The 16,458-nt window shown below is 58.9% G+C and overlaps 5 protein-coding genes across 5 annotated transcripts; 3 read left to right on the forward strand and 2 right to left on the reverse strand.

The window, feature by feature from the left end:
- Positions 1–2,447: 2,447 nt before the first annotated feature.
- On the forward strand, positions 2,448–6,074 carry PSEUBRA_001190 (uncharacterized protein; the record flags this gene model as incomplete). Its single annotated transcript, XM_016434470.2, has 1 exon — positions 2,448–6,074. The coding sequence occupies one exon, from the start codon at positions 2,448–2,450 to the stop codon at positions 6,072–6,074; it is 3,627 nt and encodes a 1,208-aa protein (XP_016294225.2).
- Positions 6,075–7,393: 1,319 nt separating this feature from the next.
- On the forward strand, positions 7,394–8,728 carry PSEUBRA_001191 (WD40 repeat; the record flags this gene model as incomplete). The annotated part of the gene is made up of 1 exon (XM_016434474.1): positions 7,394–8,728. The coding sequence occupies one exon, from the start codon at positions 7,394–7,396 to the stop codon at positions 8,726–8,728; it is 1,335 nt and encodes a 444-aa protein (XP_016294226.1).
- Positions 8,729–8,847: 119 nt separating this feature from the next.
- On the reverse strand, positions 8,848–9,516 carry PSEUBRA_001192 (uncharacterized protein; the record flags this gene model as incomplete). Its single annotated transcript, XM_059464539.1, has 1 exon — positions 8,848–9,516. One exon carries the CDS (start codon positions 9,514–9,516, stop codon positions 8,848–8,850), a length of 669 nt encoding a protein of 222 aa, XP_059321122.1.
- A 349-nt stretch (positions 9,517–9,865) lies between these two features.
- PSEUBRA_001193 (Ornithine cyclodeaminase/mu-crystallin) lies at positions 9,866–11,059 on the forward strand (the record flags this gene model as incomplete). The annotated part of the gene is made up of 1 exon (XM_016434467.1): positions 9,866–11,059. The coding sequence occupies one exon, from the start codon at positions 9,866–9,868 to the stop codon at positions 11,057–11,059; it is 1,194 nt and encodes a 397-aa protein (XP_016294227.1).
- A 170-nt stretch (positions 11,060–11,229) lies between these two features.
- On the reverse strand, positions 11,230–14,859 carry PSEUBRA_001194 (Phosphatidylinositol 3-/4-kinase, catalytic domain protein; the record flags this gene model as incomplete). The annotated part of the gene is made up of 1 exon (XM_016434498.1): positions 11,230–14,859. The coding sequence occupies one exon, from the start codon at positions 14,857–14,859 to the stop codon at positions 11,230–11,232; it is 3,630 nt and encodes a 1,209-aa protein (XP_016294228.1).
- Positions 14,860–16,458: the final 1,599 nt, after the last annotated feature.

Consider the following 16,458-nt stretch of genomic DNA (forward strand, 5'->3'; position numbering starts at 1 on the left):
TCCATCGACTCTCTCTCGACTGTCGGCTCCACCCTTGCCGTTCTCACTCATCCGGTACGCCTCCGATCATCATCAAACACTCAGCATAGCAGCACTTTTCCCACGACAAGGTCGGACCAGCTCCGAAAGCTTTCATCTAGGTAAGTCATTGATTCAACACGACATAGAGCATCCTCAGAGCCCAGGCAGAGCGCACGCAGACAATATCAGCCTGCCCGTCACAGACCGCGATCTTGATACGAAGTTGGGCTGCAATAGTTGCAATCGGGTGATCCGACAAGAGTCTCGTCCGTGGAGCGGAACATCCTTTGCCGCGGTGCCAACGATGCCGGTTTCGAGACGGAGTATCAAAAGGGCACGCGTTCCTGATCGTTGGATTCGCTCGGACTGCAGCGTCGGCAGCGAGAGGATGGCAAGAGCCGGCTATGAAAAGCAGAGACCGAAATTCGTCCCACGCCTCTGCCTTGGCCGAGCCTGCGGAACAAAAAAGCGATTCATTTCCTTTTTGTTCAGAAGTTCAGCCGCTGCAGCTCTCTTTTGTTCCTCGTCCCGGTCTCGATGGCTTCGCTTCACTCTGACTCGTGGAAGCCATCACGTCAGGAGATAACGACACGGCAGTCGGGCAATGACGTGCAACCGAGCTAGAAGCGAAATGGGGCTCAGGCAGGCACGCGAGGTCGACGCGTCTCGAGCAAATCGGCGGCGCGAGCGGCAATCAAAGCGAGGCAGGCGAGGCGCAGAAAAAGAGGGTCTCAGGGTTGGTTTCACGTTAAGCTAGCAGTGCATGTCGCGTGGCCTGCATGGCCGGCTGAAACACCGCCCGACCTCTGGACTCGCTCAGCTGCTGTTTTGCGAACGCAGTGCTCGCTCGTTTGAGCAGGGCCACTGAAGTCCTTCGCGTTTGACGCAGGGAGTCGCGAGGACACGGCATCACGATTTGAAGGGAAGCGGCCTTGCCGTGGGAGTCGATCGTCACCATCGTCTCGACGCGTCGTGATGGTTCATCGCACAAAGGCGAGAGTGACAGTGCCGCGAAGCAATCAACGGCTCGGTTTATGGTCGTTTAAGTGCTTTGCAATAGGCTCCGCTGCTGCTGCTGCTGGGGGCTACCATTCGGAAGTCGGACTCCTCGCTCGTACTCAAACGGTGTTCATGGCCTGCTCGCTTGCTCGGCATGACCGAGCCCAGGGAGAAAGCTTTGGATCGGAATTCGCTTCCGACGCGGCTTGTCCCCCTCTTTTTTCTTCGCTCTCTCTCCTGCAAGCGATGGCAAGCGTGGGACAAAAGAGGCGTTCACCTGCAGCTCGGCTCCATTGGAAAATCACCGCTTTTCACCCACCGCTCGCAGAGAGAGAGAGCAACACTTTCGAACAGTGTCGATATGCTGCAGCGTGGTGCGTAGAGTGGATGTGGCGCACTTTTCGGTTGTCATCGAATCGTCCTCCGAAATTGCCCACGCTCCGGCGCCTCTACGTTCTCTCTCTTGTCCGTTCTGTTCTGTCACCCATGCGAGCACACGAGCAGTGGTGATGGTGGCTACTGCCCAAAGTGCCCTCATTGCATCGAAGTGGCGTCGATGGGTCGCCTAACCATGGAAACCTTGAATGGCTGCTCTTCTGCTCGTGTTCCTGCTGTGCCGTTACGCCCGCGCCTGCTGCGAGCGGTGCTTGACCAGCGTCGTTCCGTGGCTTCGGTTCCTGTCTCGTAAAGCGACTGCGCACCTGCCTTTAGCCCAACGTGGAAACAGAACCCGAGACACGTCGAAAGCTCGCTCCTTCGCTTAGGGGCTCAGCCTTGAGACCAACACACAAAACGGTCTCAGCGACGCTCACTCTGTCTCAGAGCCGAGCAGCTGCTCTTTGCCTGTCACTCTCGCCCTGTCACTCCCGAGTCTTCGCGATGAGCACGCCTTCGTTGCCTCACTTGCCTCGTTGATCGCTCACACCACCAACAAGAACATCGTCGTCCCTACCATCATCTCCGCCCACACGCTCTCTCTCGACGTCTTGCCGCATCGCTGTCAGAGCTCTGGGATCTTTCCTTCCGAACCAACCCACCTCTGCTTTTAGCTCCTTCGAAGCGATCAGTGCACTTGCGAGCACAGTCCAGGCTCGAGCTACTTCTTAGTTCCAGCTTCCTCGCCACCATCTAGGCTCCATATCGCGCTTCCCCACCGCACGTCTCGACACCCTCTCGAACACCGGGCTCGCCTTGTTATCTACACTGCCTCATCGCACTTGAATCGCTCCCACTGCAGGCTCTCGGGTCCGTGGCTCTCTGTCACCTTGACCTGCTCTTGACATCGTCCCTTGGACCCTGCTTGGTGCTCGGTTCGCTTGCTCGCCATTGTTCTGCGTCGCCTCTGCCATCTGCCAATGGGCTCTTCTCCCGCCGTGCCCCTATCGACCGCGTCGTAGTGCACATGCGCTAGCTCGTATCTATTGGCCATGCCTCCCATCAACTCTGCTGACCCGCATTGCCGCCCATTCTTCCCCGGATCCATGACGGCCTCTAGCTCGGCGTCACAGAGCGCTTCTCTACACTCCAAGATTCGCACCGCACCGTCCCAAGGTGCTAACGCTGCGGTCGCTTCCACCTCTACGCTAGCTCCTGCTTCCATTCAAACCGCCGCTAGCTCATCAAGTACCTCAACTTCACGCATCTCCAGCATCAGTCGCAGACGCACACAGGCCCTCGATCTTTCTGCTCAGCCTCCCATCCTACCGCGGTCCTCCTCCACCCCCAAAAGATCCTCCAGAGCCTCATCAAGAGCCTCTTCTTACTCATCGTCCCACGACTCGACCTGCTCGTTGCGTCTCTCTATCACCGACTCCACCACTTCTCTCGAAAGAACATCATCAGAGCTCACTCCCAAAGCATCGGATTCTCCTTACTTTCCGTCGACGTCATCTTCAAACACCAGCAGCGACATGTCCGCCAAGCCCAATGTCAAGCGAACCTCTATGCTCGGCGGTCTCAGCGTAGCCGATCGTGCCAAATCGTTCCAGACCGAGGCTGATTCGGCCGCTCTACCTGCCAGACCCGTCATGAGACGGGCGTGCAAGACAGAGCCTTCATCGTCGCGGCCGTTGTCATCGTCCGTCGCCCTCGAAGCTCTCGACGCTCCAGCCTCATCGTCACAAGAAGTCCTTCCTGGAGCGGAGCGACACGAACTCGAAGCCGTCATCAAACACGCTCGCAGGATCAGCGTCTCGACTCCCCTTCATCGACGTGCCAGCAGCGATGTCGGCATCATCGGGTCTGCCGTCGACTCCAATGGAAAGGAGGTGGTCCAGGACGGTGCCTCGCCCGACCACATCGACCCTTCCACGACCCACCGCACTTCCTTTGCCGAGATCGACCAGATGACCGCAGACCTCAAGGCCAAGCGTCCGCGATCCAAGACATTGGCGCATCCCACTCGCCACGGAAGAGTCGGCTCCGTGCTCATGCACAGCATCGCCGAGGAGAGTTTCCACATCCGCATGTGCTCTTCCATCGAGACCATTCGTCCTCTCTCATCGACGTCCACAAAGATGCACCCCAAGACGATGCTCAAGGGCTCTCAAACGGGCTCGGAAGCCTCGCCGAGCCATGCTGAAGACGGCGGCCTCGACTGGCATCGCTTTGTCACCGCGAACTACAGCATGCAAGCGCCGTCTGACTATCGTCTCCCCATGTCCATCTCTGGTCTTGTGGTACCGGGACCGACCTGCGTGTGCAAAGACGACAGTCCTACGCTCAACGACGAGGCTACCTGGCTCGAGGAGGAGCTCGCCCATCACAGCAGCAGCAGCAGTAGCAGCGATGATGAGCAAGAGATCCGCCAGCTCAGCAGCTCGCACAGCGCTTCCCACCGGTCCACGGACGAGGACGAGTACCTGACGCCAGAGGGCAGTCCACTCCTCTCTCCTCTCAACGACACGGAACCGCCCACTGTCACGATCATGGGTCTTGGCATCGAAGACGCAGCCCTGGCGATGCCAGGTCACGCGCAAAAGGATGCGGCCAAGTCGGCCGACTCGCTCCTCGAGCAAGTTGCTTTGCTCGAGGCTTGCGTGCAATCGCTTCACAGACTTTCGCGCGGCGAGCGGGAGCAGGCCACTGCTGCCGCCTCGGCTGGCCGCGGCCGCACCCTCATTCCTCCAGGACTATCCACGCCTGAGCGTCGATGCAGTCTTGCAGTACCCGGTCAGGAAGCTGCCTTGCGTCCGGTTGTCTCACGCGGCGACTTCTGCGCAACCCAGCTTGAGAACCCCGCACTCTATGGCGAGGCATCGTACGATGCAACCTCGAGCCCCATGGCCGACAACGGTCACGGGTCAACGAGCAATAGCTTTAGCAGCCGCTCGCCTGACAACCGACGTGCTTCGGCTGCCAGCTACCTCTCCACCAATTCGACCGCCTCCGCTGATCTGTCGATTGTGTCGCACGGCTCGAGTTTGCTTTACAATGCACACCTTGCTGCGCCCGCCATGATGCGGCTCAACTCGACCGACACGGCCATGAGCACGCGTCCATCGTCCATCGCCAGCAGCAGCTACTCTGTCGGACGTTTGTCCGTCAAACAGCCCATCAGCCCAGTCCGAGTCAAGGCACAGCCGTCGCCTCCGCTACCAACAGAGACCTCGGAGACGCCTCAGCCTTCTGGATGTACCCAGAGCGCTATCAGCAAGCTTCCCGAGGGTCTGCTGCGTATGGCCGCTATGCCCTTGCCGCCTCTGCCTGATGGAGCTGCACAGGTGAATAAGCCTCGCTTTTCGCGTCAAGTACGTCGTCGTCGTAAGGAGGGCTTCGAGCAGCCTCAGCTTCCAGCGCGCCTCGATAGCCTCGACTCGGTGGTGGCGGCAGCGCCTGGGGAGGTGCAGCTCAAGGAAGAGTTTCCGCAACGTCTCCTTGGCGACTGGATGGGCTCCCAGCACGACGACGGCGCCGTCGAACAGCGCGACGGCAGCGATGACGAGCACGCTGTTAGCGTCGAGCCGGTGCCTCTGCACGAGCGGATCCGCAAGAAGGACGGCACTACGTACCTGCCCGGGCTGGGTGAGATCGAACCGTCGAGTCCCGACGTCGGCGCCGACCTCTTGGCGATGGCGTCGTTGAAGGAAATCCCTGCCTACCCTGCGGCGCGCAAGCGCTTGGGTCTGGAGCCTGCTCCGTCGATGCTGACTGCTACGGATTCCTTCGTAGCCTACGCGGCAAGCGGCATGAACAAGTCGACGGTCTCGCTCAAAAGCAAGCTCTCGGATCGTCTTGGGCTGTCTTCGAGCGACAACGCAGTCGTCACGGATGCCGATGGCCCGAAGAAGGCGGAGGCTAAGGGATCGGAATCCAGCATGTTCGGCCGCTTGCGAAAAGCGTCTGCTGCTTCCACCAGCTCGCGACCTTCCGATGCTGCAGCTGCCGAGATGCCTACTGCTTGGAAGGACCGCATCAGCATGCGGAGACCTTCAGCAAGTACGCGAAGGCCGAGCCTCTCTTCTCTTGCCTCAGTGTCGACCCACTCATCGTCGACGTCGTCAGCGATGGTGCCCACACCGACCTCGGCCGCCGCCCCGAGCCAGAGGATGGGTTCGACATTGCTGACACCCTCGATGGCCACGGGAGATGCAAGGTCGAGATCCAGTCTGAGCTTCAAGAGGATGTTCAGCTCCAACGTTGACTCTATAGCCAAGCAGACCAACGCAAGCGACAGCGCTGTCGTTGACCTGACGGACGTTCGAGCGCTTGCTGCCAGCGCCTTTGAAAGCCCCAAGTCTACCCGACGACCCCTGCCCGGCTCGCAAGCACGCCGACAGCAGCAATCGCACGAGTCGTTCATGGAGCTCTCGGACGACGACGACGACAGCGTCGACGTGCCAGCCGGGCTGAGCGTTGCCGGTGCCAAGTCTGTCACTGACCTCACCTCGTACGGTGGGAGGTCGAATGGACGAAAGGACCTGACCAAGATGTTTGGCGCTTCCGAAGTGGATCTCTCGCAGGCTACCGCCGAGGTCAAGAAGGGAAAGCGCTGGACGGCCAGTCTCAGCCGATCGGCCACGGTCGCTTCAAGACCTTCCAGGATGCGATCCTGATCATCGATTTCCTCGAGTCAATGCTTTCGTCTGTTCGCATTCCTTCATTCGCCTACCATACTGTATTACTAGCCTGCTCGATATCCATGCACATTCATTCTCTCACAAGTTTGGCGCACGATGAGTGCGTGTGACAGGGTATCATTTTGTATGGCTAAGGGTATCTCTCAAGCGCGCATCTCGACAGCGGAGGCGCACAGACTGATGAAGGTGCTGATGTACTTCCAACCTCGCTCGTCCTCGTCGTCTTCTGCTTCGGTCTCGCCTTGATCTCTTTCTCCGAGCAGGCCACTCAAGGTGCCGCTGGTGTTACACGGATGCAGATGGTAGCTAGGCAGACCTGTTCGCGGATGATCGCCGACAGAGATGGCTGCCACCATTCCTGTGCCATCTTCTGCAGGAAGGCTGCCTAAAGAATGCACGATGTGGAACCGGGTAAGCTGATCGAGCGGGACCGTTTCGCCAGAGTGGGTGGTGACGTGGAAATGCAAAATCGGAAGAGTCCATATTGGAGAGTATGCGATGGCTTGATGGATCGTCACCGCCTGTCTCGCCGCTTCAATCGAGCTGTCGGGTCGCTCTACTGCGTCATCTTGGATGGCTGATATCGTATCGTCGTGATCCACCGGCTTGTCCTCTTTCCGTGAACTCCTCGCCCGGGATGAGGGTAACAGGAAGTCGAAGGAGCGTGAGAGACCCGCTGTACCCTCAAATGCCTTTCCTGCGAACAGCGGCGGGTCGTATCGCCATCCTGTCGCATACGTCAGCCAGGACAATGCTGGCTTCGACGACGGCGAGTGTGAATGCAGCCGATCTCTCCGAGCGAGATAGGCCCGACAGAAGGACTCGAATTGGTCGAACGTGATGCGCGCTGATGCTAACGGCGATGCATCGTTCGCCACGTTTGCCAACGTCATGCTGCTGTCGAGGACATGAGATGCATCGAGGCTGAGGACGCGGGTGGCGGTGTCTCGCAAAGAGGCAAAGGCTGAGTAGGAAGCGAGGTGTTGGTTCCAGCTGGACCCTGAATCTGAAGCGAAAAAATGGCTCAAGGATGTTAGAGCTATGAGGCAACGTGACTATCCGGGCAGCGAGCCGGATGGGGAATTGGGGCTCAGCTGAGGCCGTGTGCAGTGCGAGTGCGTGTCTGCCAAGCACGAGCCCACTTTCAAGCCTCACTCTCTTTCTCGCATCCATCCCCCTCCTACTACCTTCACTCACATCGTCCATCAACTCGAGCATCAACGTCATCCGCAGCCACGTTCACAGCATCGACCCGCAATCCTGGCCTCACAGACCATCTCGGGTCAGCTCTCAACATGTCGACCTCTCTCCCGACCAAATCCTCCAATGCACTCCTCTCGGTCAACTTCAACCAGGACCACTCGTGCATCGCCGTCGGCACCCGTGACGGCTACTCGATCACCAATTGCGAACCCTTCGGTCGCGTATACACCAACAATGCCGGCCCCACTTCGCTCGTCGAGATGCTCTTCTGCACTTCGTTGGTCGCCCTGGTCGCAACCTCGGATTCGGACCCCAAGAGCAATGCCTCGCCAAGACGACTGCAGATCGTCAACACCAAACGCCAGTCTGTCATCTGCGAGCTGCTTTTTCCCACAGCGATTCTTGGAGTGAAGCTGAACAGGAGAAGACTAGTCGTAGTGCTCGAACAGGAAATCTACATCTACGACATCAGCAACATGAAGCTCCTCCACACCATCGAGACGTCTCCCAACCCGATGGCCATCTGCGCCCTATCGCCCAGCAGCGAGAACTGCTTCCTCGCCTACCCCTCTCCAGTAGCCAGTCCCACGAGTCCCTTCGCCAACACCGCTGGCTCCTCCACATCCACCTCTTCCAGTACCGCCGCCACCGCCGGCGACGTATTGATCTTCGACCTCCTCTCGCTATCCGTCACCAACGTGATCCAAGCGCACAAAACACCCATCTCGGCCCTTGCCCTCAATTCCACCGGAACCCTCCTCGCCACCGCCTCGGACAAGGGAACCGTCATCCGCATCTTTTCCGTCCCCGCCGCCCAGAAAGTGCATCAGTTCCGAAGAGGAAGCTACGCAGCTCGGATCTTCAGCTTGAACTTCAACGCTGTTTCTACGCTTCTGGCGGTCTCGTCGGATACCGAGACGGTTCACATCTTCAAGCTCTCCTCAGGGTCAAAGGGGAATGGGATGCATTCGCCGAGTGTGAGCTCGTTCGATGCGGGATCGGATACGTCTTCTCCACCTGGCTCCACCAACGGCTCGAGGACAGGGGGGTACGAAGCGTTCATGGGCAATCGCAAACCCTCGTCCGGCGGGATAGGTGGCACATTACGTCGACGCTCCGCCGCCCTCGGTCGCGGAATCAGCGGCAGCGTAGGCGGCTATCTCCCCAATAGCTTGACTGAGATGTGGGAACCCAGTCGCGATTTCGCCTTTCTCAAGTTGCCTAGTCAGGGCGTGTCGAGTGTCGTAGCGCTCAGCGCAACAACACCGCACGTAATGGTCGTGACGAGTGAAGGGTACTTTTATAGTTACAACATTGATCTGGAGCATGGGGGGGAGTGCGTGTTGATGAAGCAGTATAGTTTGTTGGATGGCGAGGCGGAGGCGACAGGGGCGACGGGGGGAAATGGTGCGGGGAACGGCGATTGACGAGATGGGCCCGTCGATCAGAGTCTTTTGCAACGCCCTTGTGATGACGGTTAATGTCACCCGCTTTTGGTCACGCTGTCAGTGTGTGATGCGCTCCGTTGGCCGGTGAGTTTGCCTTGTTATGCTGGATGACTGGTGCGTTCGAGCACGCCCATCTGCCTCTCCAATTGAAGCAGCTGGTCGTCAAACAAGACGAAGGCGCGACTCAAAGCCTCCGTATACTGTGCCCAAGCTTGGACCACGGCGACCAATCTGCTGTTCCACTCGGCCGTCTTTTCTGCTCTCGCCCTCTCGCGGTCCTGCAATGTCGTGAGTTGAGGGTTGTGAGCGTCTACTGCGCGGGCGAGGGTTTTGGACTGGTGTGAATCGAGCACGCCGCGTTGTTGCGCTAGCAGCTGGATGGCAGATAGCTCCGACAGGGCCTGTTGCAACTCGGGCTGCTGCGCCAGGAGCAGGCTGATCTGCTGTGTTGCGTCCCAGCTTCCCGTTGAAGAGGAAGGGTAGGGATGTAGCAGGTCCGAATAGACCTCCCAGTCGGAGAGCAGGGAGGAGAGGGGTTTCGAGGTGGAGCTGAGGGTCGAAAGTGTGCTCTGGATGTGGGAGAGTCGGGTGAGCGCCGGTGGAGATGCGGTGCGAGGAGCGGAGGAGGTGCCGTGGAGAAGGTGGGTGAGGGCGGTGAGGCGGAGATCTGCTGCTAGGGTCGGGGTGAGGATTGGCGCTGAAGGTGCTATAGGACGGGCCGAGGATGACGCTTCGCCGTCAGGATGTGATGGGGAGATGCTCGTCATCGTAGCGCGAGTCGTGTGTTCGAGATGCGTGGAGCCCGGGTAGTAGACTTGCAGAGAGAGCGGCAATATCCTCTTGATTCAATGGCGAATGGGACGGTTGCACTGCGGACAAGGGATTGTCGAGGCAAAAGGTGGTGCTTCGAGGTGTGACGATGTGGTCAGGAAGCAACGCTGCGCAACCAAAAAACGCGTCGTTGAGACCAACACTTCCCCGCCGCCCTCCACCCCACCAAAACCGTCCAATACTGCACACGTCCCGCTCTGCCCCCGTCCATATCTTCGCATCCACATCTTCGAATCACCCTTCCGGCGCCACCTTCCTTGCCGCTCCCTGCCACCCTCGTGCGCGATGAAGGTCATCTCGGATGCCGATGTGCGCACGATCCTACCCCGACTCTCCCTATCGGCGCTGCTCTACTCGCAAGCAGTAGCGCTATCCGATGTGCCCTTAAAGAAGCGCAAGGCCTCGCCAACCACCGCCTCGCCCGATCCTATCGCCCAATGTCCTCCGCGACTCTCACTCACAACGCCGCACCACACGCAACTCTTCATGCCCGCCCGCACAGCCTCGCCCGGTAGCGTCGTTAAGATCGTCTCTGTCCCCCTGCCCACTTCTTCCATGTCCGGCATTCCGGGTGTCAACCTGCTCTTTGACGATGCAACCGGGAAAGTGAGTCACGTGGTGAATTCGACCTGTCTCACAGCGCTTCGTACTGCGACGGGGAGCCTGTTGTCGTCGCTACTGGCGCTCGGGGAGCCGGAGGCGATGGAGGGCGTCAAGCACGCGGTTGTCTTCGGAGACGGTCTGCAAGCTGTCTACCATGCATGGTTGCATCTGCGGTATTTTCACTGGATCGAGACGATCACTGTTATTGTTGGATCCCATCGAGATTTGACGGACGACGAGGTGAAGGGGAAGGTAGAGCGACTCGAGTCTCAGCTGAGGGACCTGTGCACGGCGTCCGCCACTTCGCTTCGAACGGTCAACGTGGGCTGCATCAACGCGTCGGATCGCACCTTGGTCAAAGAGGCACTGGGCGCAGCGGCATTGGTCTTCACCTGCACCCCCAGCACCGAACCCTTGTTCACGATCAAGGAGCTGGGCCTACGTCGAGGGGAGCGAAAACACATCTGCGCAGTCGGCTCGTACAAGCCACACATGTGCGAGCTGCCACCGGAACTGATCCAGAAGGCGGCCAAGGCGGGACGGTTGACAGTGGACAGCCTCGACGCGTGCAAAGAGGAAGCTGGGTGTCTGATCAAGCTCCACAGCCCAAAGGAGCAGAAGGACATCCGGAAGGGGTGTAGAACGCTCGGTGAAGATATATACCCGCCGCGACCCGCACATCCAACCACCGACAACGACTTGAGAAACAGGGATAGTTACGTACACCAGTTCCCCGGCTGGTCCATGGTCCATAATTTGAGCAGGAAGGGCAAGGTTAGCGTGTTCAAGAGTGTCGGCGTCGGATTGCAGGATGTCGAGATTACGAAATTGATTGTCGAGTTTGCCGAGGGAGTGGGCGTCGAGGTCCCGTTCTAGGGGCAGGCAAGGGAGGCGGAGGGATAGAAAGGCTTCTGACCTGCCTGGATGGATGGGTTTGGAACAGGATGCCCGCAGAAGGACTCAAGAACATGCGCTTCACAACGGAACCACACACACACAGACACTCTTGCCATGCAATGACAATTGTGCCAATCTATCATTGCGCCCTACAAAACCCCCTCGGTCATCCTCTGGTAGACATCGTACAGCCGTGTAAACGCCGACCCGGCACTAGCTAGCACGAGCCGATCGACAAATTCGTCGCACTGCTCCCGGCTCAGCCCCAGCTGGAAGCGGTCCCTGAGATTGCTCGCCGTCAGATCGCCCAGCGCGAAGCACGGCAGCTTCGAATCCTTGCTCATCAGCTCGACCAGCATGATGATCCTTTCCGCGTGCGCACGTACATCCCTAAACCCTTTGCGCATCAACTGCTTGAACTCGTCAAACTTTCGACTCTCCAGTCCACCCAGGATATCGATGTACTCCTGCGGCATCTTGAACGGTGCCGCTTCGAACCCGACGCCTCCGGGGCTGATACCGAGCATGAAACCGAAATCGATATGGATCAACCGTCCCTCGTTATCGACGAGAATGTTGCCGTTGTGCCGATCCTTGATCTGAAGCAGGTACGAAATGATGCTGTACCCGGCGAGACTGCGCATGAATCGATCCCTCGCCGCCACGAAGCCCGCACTCGTTGGCGGACCATACGCCGCGAGGAAGTGATCGTAGAGCGTATACCCAGCCGCCTTGTCTTCCTCCTTCATCCGTGAGTACGCCTCCTTCTTGATCGAGTGCACCGACACCGCGTCCGTGATGGTCTCCATCAACCCGCTGTTCTCCGAAGTAACGAGGATTCGGAAGTAGCGCACCCAGCATTTGGACCCCGTTTCCTGCCAGATGCGACCGAACTCGTTGATCAGCTGCACCGCCAGCTGCTCCTGTCGCAGATCCGCACCGGTCTTGACAATGACGGAGAACACGTCCCAGTTGGCCAGGTGGCCGTAGGGTGAGGACGCCCGGATGCGTTGCTTCTTGGCCGCCCAGGATTCGCTGAACATCGCAGCGGAGGGATCGTCCTTGTTGACAGCACGGAGGACCGCTTCCTCCTCGTCTTCCGCCATTTGACCCGCCGATTTGCGCGCCCGTGATGCAGACACTTGGCGACCACCCGCCTTCATCCGTCGCATGCGCTCCTCTTCCAAAGCCATCATTTCTTCCATGATGCGTTTGCGGATGGCTTCCGTCTCGGCGTGCACCAGCCGTGAACCGCCACCTCCACCACCCATCGGCATCCCAGCCATGACGCGGGTCGAATCGATGCTCGTCTTGACATGCGTACTGACACCGGCGGAACCTTGACCGATCTCGGACTTGTCCCCCGCCCCGCCCCCGCCCCCGTTGGCAGCAGGCGCAGACGAAGAATACCAGTTGGTGGGCACAATCCACGAACTCCACCCACCCTGCGCGTTGAGGCTGGGACCGTAGTTGATGATCGCCTGCGCCTTCGAGGCGTTGGTGGATTTGTTGAGCTGCGAGAGCATGATGGCTGCGGTGCGCATGCGTTGGGCGTACTCGTCGAGGGAAAACTCTTTCATGGGCCGGTGACCTGCACCGAGCTGTTCATCGGTGCCTGTGCCGCCTGTGACGGAGCTGGTGGTGGTCGTGGTAGTGCCGGAGGGAGCGGATGTCCATGCAGCAGTATCGTGCATTCGGTTGCGAGAGGCGAGGTCTTCGTCGTCGGACGAGTCGTGGTCTCCACCAAAGCCGGCGAGGTCGGAGCCGTACATCTGCTCGGTCAGGTCCATTTCTTCTCCGTCGTCAGGGGGGATATTGGTGCCGCCGGACGCGTTTTGGGCTCGCCGTTCGGGCTGAACCTCACGCTCGATGGGCGGAGTAAAGGGGCGCGATTGAGGCTTGGGCGTGCTAGTCCTTGTGACCTGCCCTGGCGACTCGCTGTCCTGCACAGCGTCTGGCGTGCTGACCTGTGCATCCGTGTTGAAGTCGGACCCTCGTCGTGCGTGCTCCGTCGTCGACTGAACGAATGATGACCGGCCCGACGATGCAGCGGCCACTTTACGTCTGCGCACGTCCTCCTCCGTGACCAGACGCCGCAGCGTCTCCCTGTTCTGCCTGCGATCGGGATCAAAGTCGAGATCGTTATTGAGCACTTCCACGTGCAAGAGAAAGGGCACACGGTCGGCCGAATTGAGCACCACGGCCTCACTCGGGTTGATGCGGATGACGCGGTGGTGGCGTCGAGTCTGCGTCCTGCCGTCAAAAGCTGTTCGAACATCCCGGTCGTCCGCCGTGCACCACAAGGGGAAGCAGACATCGGCGGGTAGCTTGTGGTTGAGCGCTGTCAGCTCTGCGCGCAACGCCGAGACTCGAGCTGGCTTCGGGATGAGCAACAGACGAGCCGAGATGTCCTGCAGCGACAACAGGAACTGCGTTTGTACCTTGCAGTAGTTGGAGCGGAGCAAGCTGCGTCGCGCTTCGGCGTTGTAGAGCGCCAAGATGGCTTCCGTTTTGGCGCCTGACTGGTCGAGGGTGGCTGAGGAGGCAAAGACGGAGGAGACGCTGCCTCTGCTTGTGATGAGGTTGGGCACCGAGCGCGAAGGAGCAGTTGAGTGGCTGACCGAGGCGAGCTGACGGTGCTTCGATGGAGACCAGGGGGGTGGTACCTTGCCAGAGGCCTGCTTCTTCTTGCTGGCGGTAGATGTGCCATTGGAGCTGACGTGCTCGTCCTGCGTTTGGCCAAAGACGTCGCTCACGGCAGCAGCGGCTTTGTTGCTGAGATCGAGGAAGCCGGCGTTGAAGCCTGCAGCGAAAGTGGCGAACGGATTGTCGACCTTCTTAGCAGCCGGAGCGACGGGCAGTGAGCCACCCGAGGTGACTTCCTTGCTGGGTGAAGCGGGAGCTGGTCTATCTTTAGGCGGCGGAAGAGGAGCAGTGTCTGCTCTTGACATCACGCGCGAATTGGATGACTTGGCTGCATCTCTTGTGCTGGTTGTCTTTTCGTCCAGGGAGTCATTGTCCGAGCTGTCGGCAGCGTCATCTTCGCCTGATGGTCCATGACCGCTGCCGTAGACTTCGCCGTCCTCCTCGTGGTCGTAAGCGTCTCGCGCAGCAAGCGCATCTTGCATGGCATCGGGCGGCCGTCTGGCCTGCTCAATGGCGATACTACCTGTGATGCCGGCTAGACTTGGCATGGCTGGGACACTGGCCATGACGGAGCCGATACCGACGATGTTGGCGAGCGGAGCTTGGGACGAGACCTTTTGCCGTCCCAAAGAGCTGGCGGCGGCGAGCAGGCTTTGGAGGCCTGACTGGAGCAGATTGGAACCGGACGGCCCAGCGGCATTTTGGCTGGTGGCTGCAGCTGTGCTGAGCGCATAGACCGAATTGGAGCTGGAGAGGGGATCTTCAAAGAGGATGCGCTGGCATTGGTTGAAGACGCGATGGCAGATGTGGAAGGAGGCGGTATGTGGGTTGGAGGAGAGGTCGGAGAGGGCGGCTTGGAAGTACCAGAGGGTGAGAAGAGCGACGTGGACCGACTGGCTACATCTTCGGAGAATGAAGCATTCGAGAGCGCGCGACTCGGACGGTCTTGTGATGAGCAGGTGACAGAGCTGTGGCCAGTAGAATTCGACCTCCTCGGGCTCGAAAGCAGATTCGAGCTGGGCAACGAGGTAGTAGGTGATGCCTATGTTGTCGGAATAGGTACGGAGGTAGGAGAGAGCATGTTGAGGCGAGAACTGCTTCGAGTTGAAGAGCCGAAGCAGAAGACTCGCCATGTCGAAGGGGCTGCCGACAAGGTCTTGACCTTGGAAGGAGGCGCAAGTGGGCTGTGCTCAGAAGACAGTCGCGACCGACGACGACGAGCGACAAGAAGCAAAACTAGCGAGGAAAGCTGCGCGATTGCATGGATGTAGTCGCTCCTAGATGGTGTCTGTCCGCTGTTGTCGCCGAAGATGGGGGTTGAAGGTGTGCGAACCGCCTCTACGAAAGCGGACCGTACTAGGATCGATCCAATCGGTCCATAAAGCGAGGTATTTGGTAAGCGAGTTCAACAGCGACTCGACATGGGTTGCAAGCCAGGATGGAAGGGCGAACGATGATGAAGTGGATGGAAAGGAATGAGGATGAAGAAGCTCAAGCCATGGAGCCAAGAAGCGAGAGACGGACAAGGCGGAGTTTCAAGAAGCAAGAGTTGTGACGCTTTCCAACCGTGCGGACGGACACCTCAGCCTTCACAAAGGGCCGATTCGTCTCTTTACGCTGCGTGTCACTTTTGAAAGCAGCTCGCGTCTCAACCAACACGCACACATCACCTCGGATCCACCGACTGCTTTCTGCCAACATCACTCGGCAGCGCGCCGAACCTGACTCACTTGTCCGCTCTTCCGAATCGGCACTGTAGGAGCTCCTTCTCATCTTCGGCCAAGGCCATCTTTGCGGCCAGACGGTCAGGAGAGAGGGGAAGGGTGCAAACAATGGAAGCACGGCACGGCTATTCCGGGGCAAAAATGGCAAATGTGTTAGGCCCCCGTTCCTCTCGACTCAAGGATTTTTCCGAGCCAGGGTCGTCGAGAAGAAAAGGTCGAGAGACTGCTGCACGTGATCAACAGCGTCGATGGGATAGCCAGGCCTTCTCGGAGAGGCCGTCTTCGAGATTTCCCCCCACTTTTTCGGCTTCTTGCTCTCGGCGTAACCTTGGGCACGTCCGTCCCTTGTCCGTCATTGGTATGACATTGCTGCACTTTTGCATCTAGGATGTGCACGATGCTGATCTCACGACCCTTGTGGGCATTCATGACTCTTCAATGACCATCTTGACTGTCAATGGTCTCGAGGGGAGGCTCGAGGATGCCGAGGGAGTGAAAGTCAATCTAACAATTTGGCGTTTTGGCGTGCCTCGGCTTTCGCGTTGGGTGCCTGTCAAAGACCTTGCTTGGCCTGGAAGCATGTCGTGAAGGTTCATATTCGTGCATCCGCTGTTCATCCCTCATCATCCACTCACTCTTCCTCGTCGCCTGAATCCTACACTTCGGATCGGCACGTCCGACAAAGGCTGACCGAATCGAGAGTCAGCTCGGCCCGACTTCAAGCGGAACTGTTCCGGCGTTTCCACGACTCATTGCGGCTCGCGTCCGATAGAGCGTCCACCTGGAAACCGCAGTGACAAAGGGCTGCTTGCTATCCGCAACGGAATCACCTTGGTCACACGACTGCTCTTTCATCGACTCAGCTAAGCTTCTGCGCGGATGCATCGCCGTTGCTAATCCGACCCCAGCTATCCGCATCACCCTCTGAGAGAGAGAGAAGATCGCATCTGCAATCAATCTGCGACAGGAATCCGCCCATTCGTTCAGCCTCATCACCGACAGGCTCAT

The sequence above is a fragment of the Kalmanozyma brasiliensis genome, assembly GCF_000497045.1.
Source record: "Kalmanozyma brasiliensis GHG001 unplaced genomic scaffold PSEUBRA_SCAF12, whole genome shotgun sequence".
Classification (NCBI taxonomy): Eukaryota; Fungi; Basidiomycota; class Ustilaginomycetes; order Ustilaginales; genus Kalmanozyma; species Kalmanozyma brasiliensis.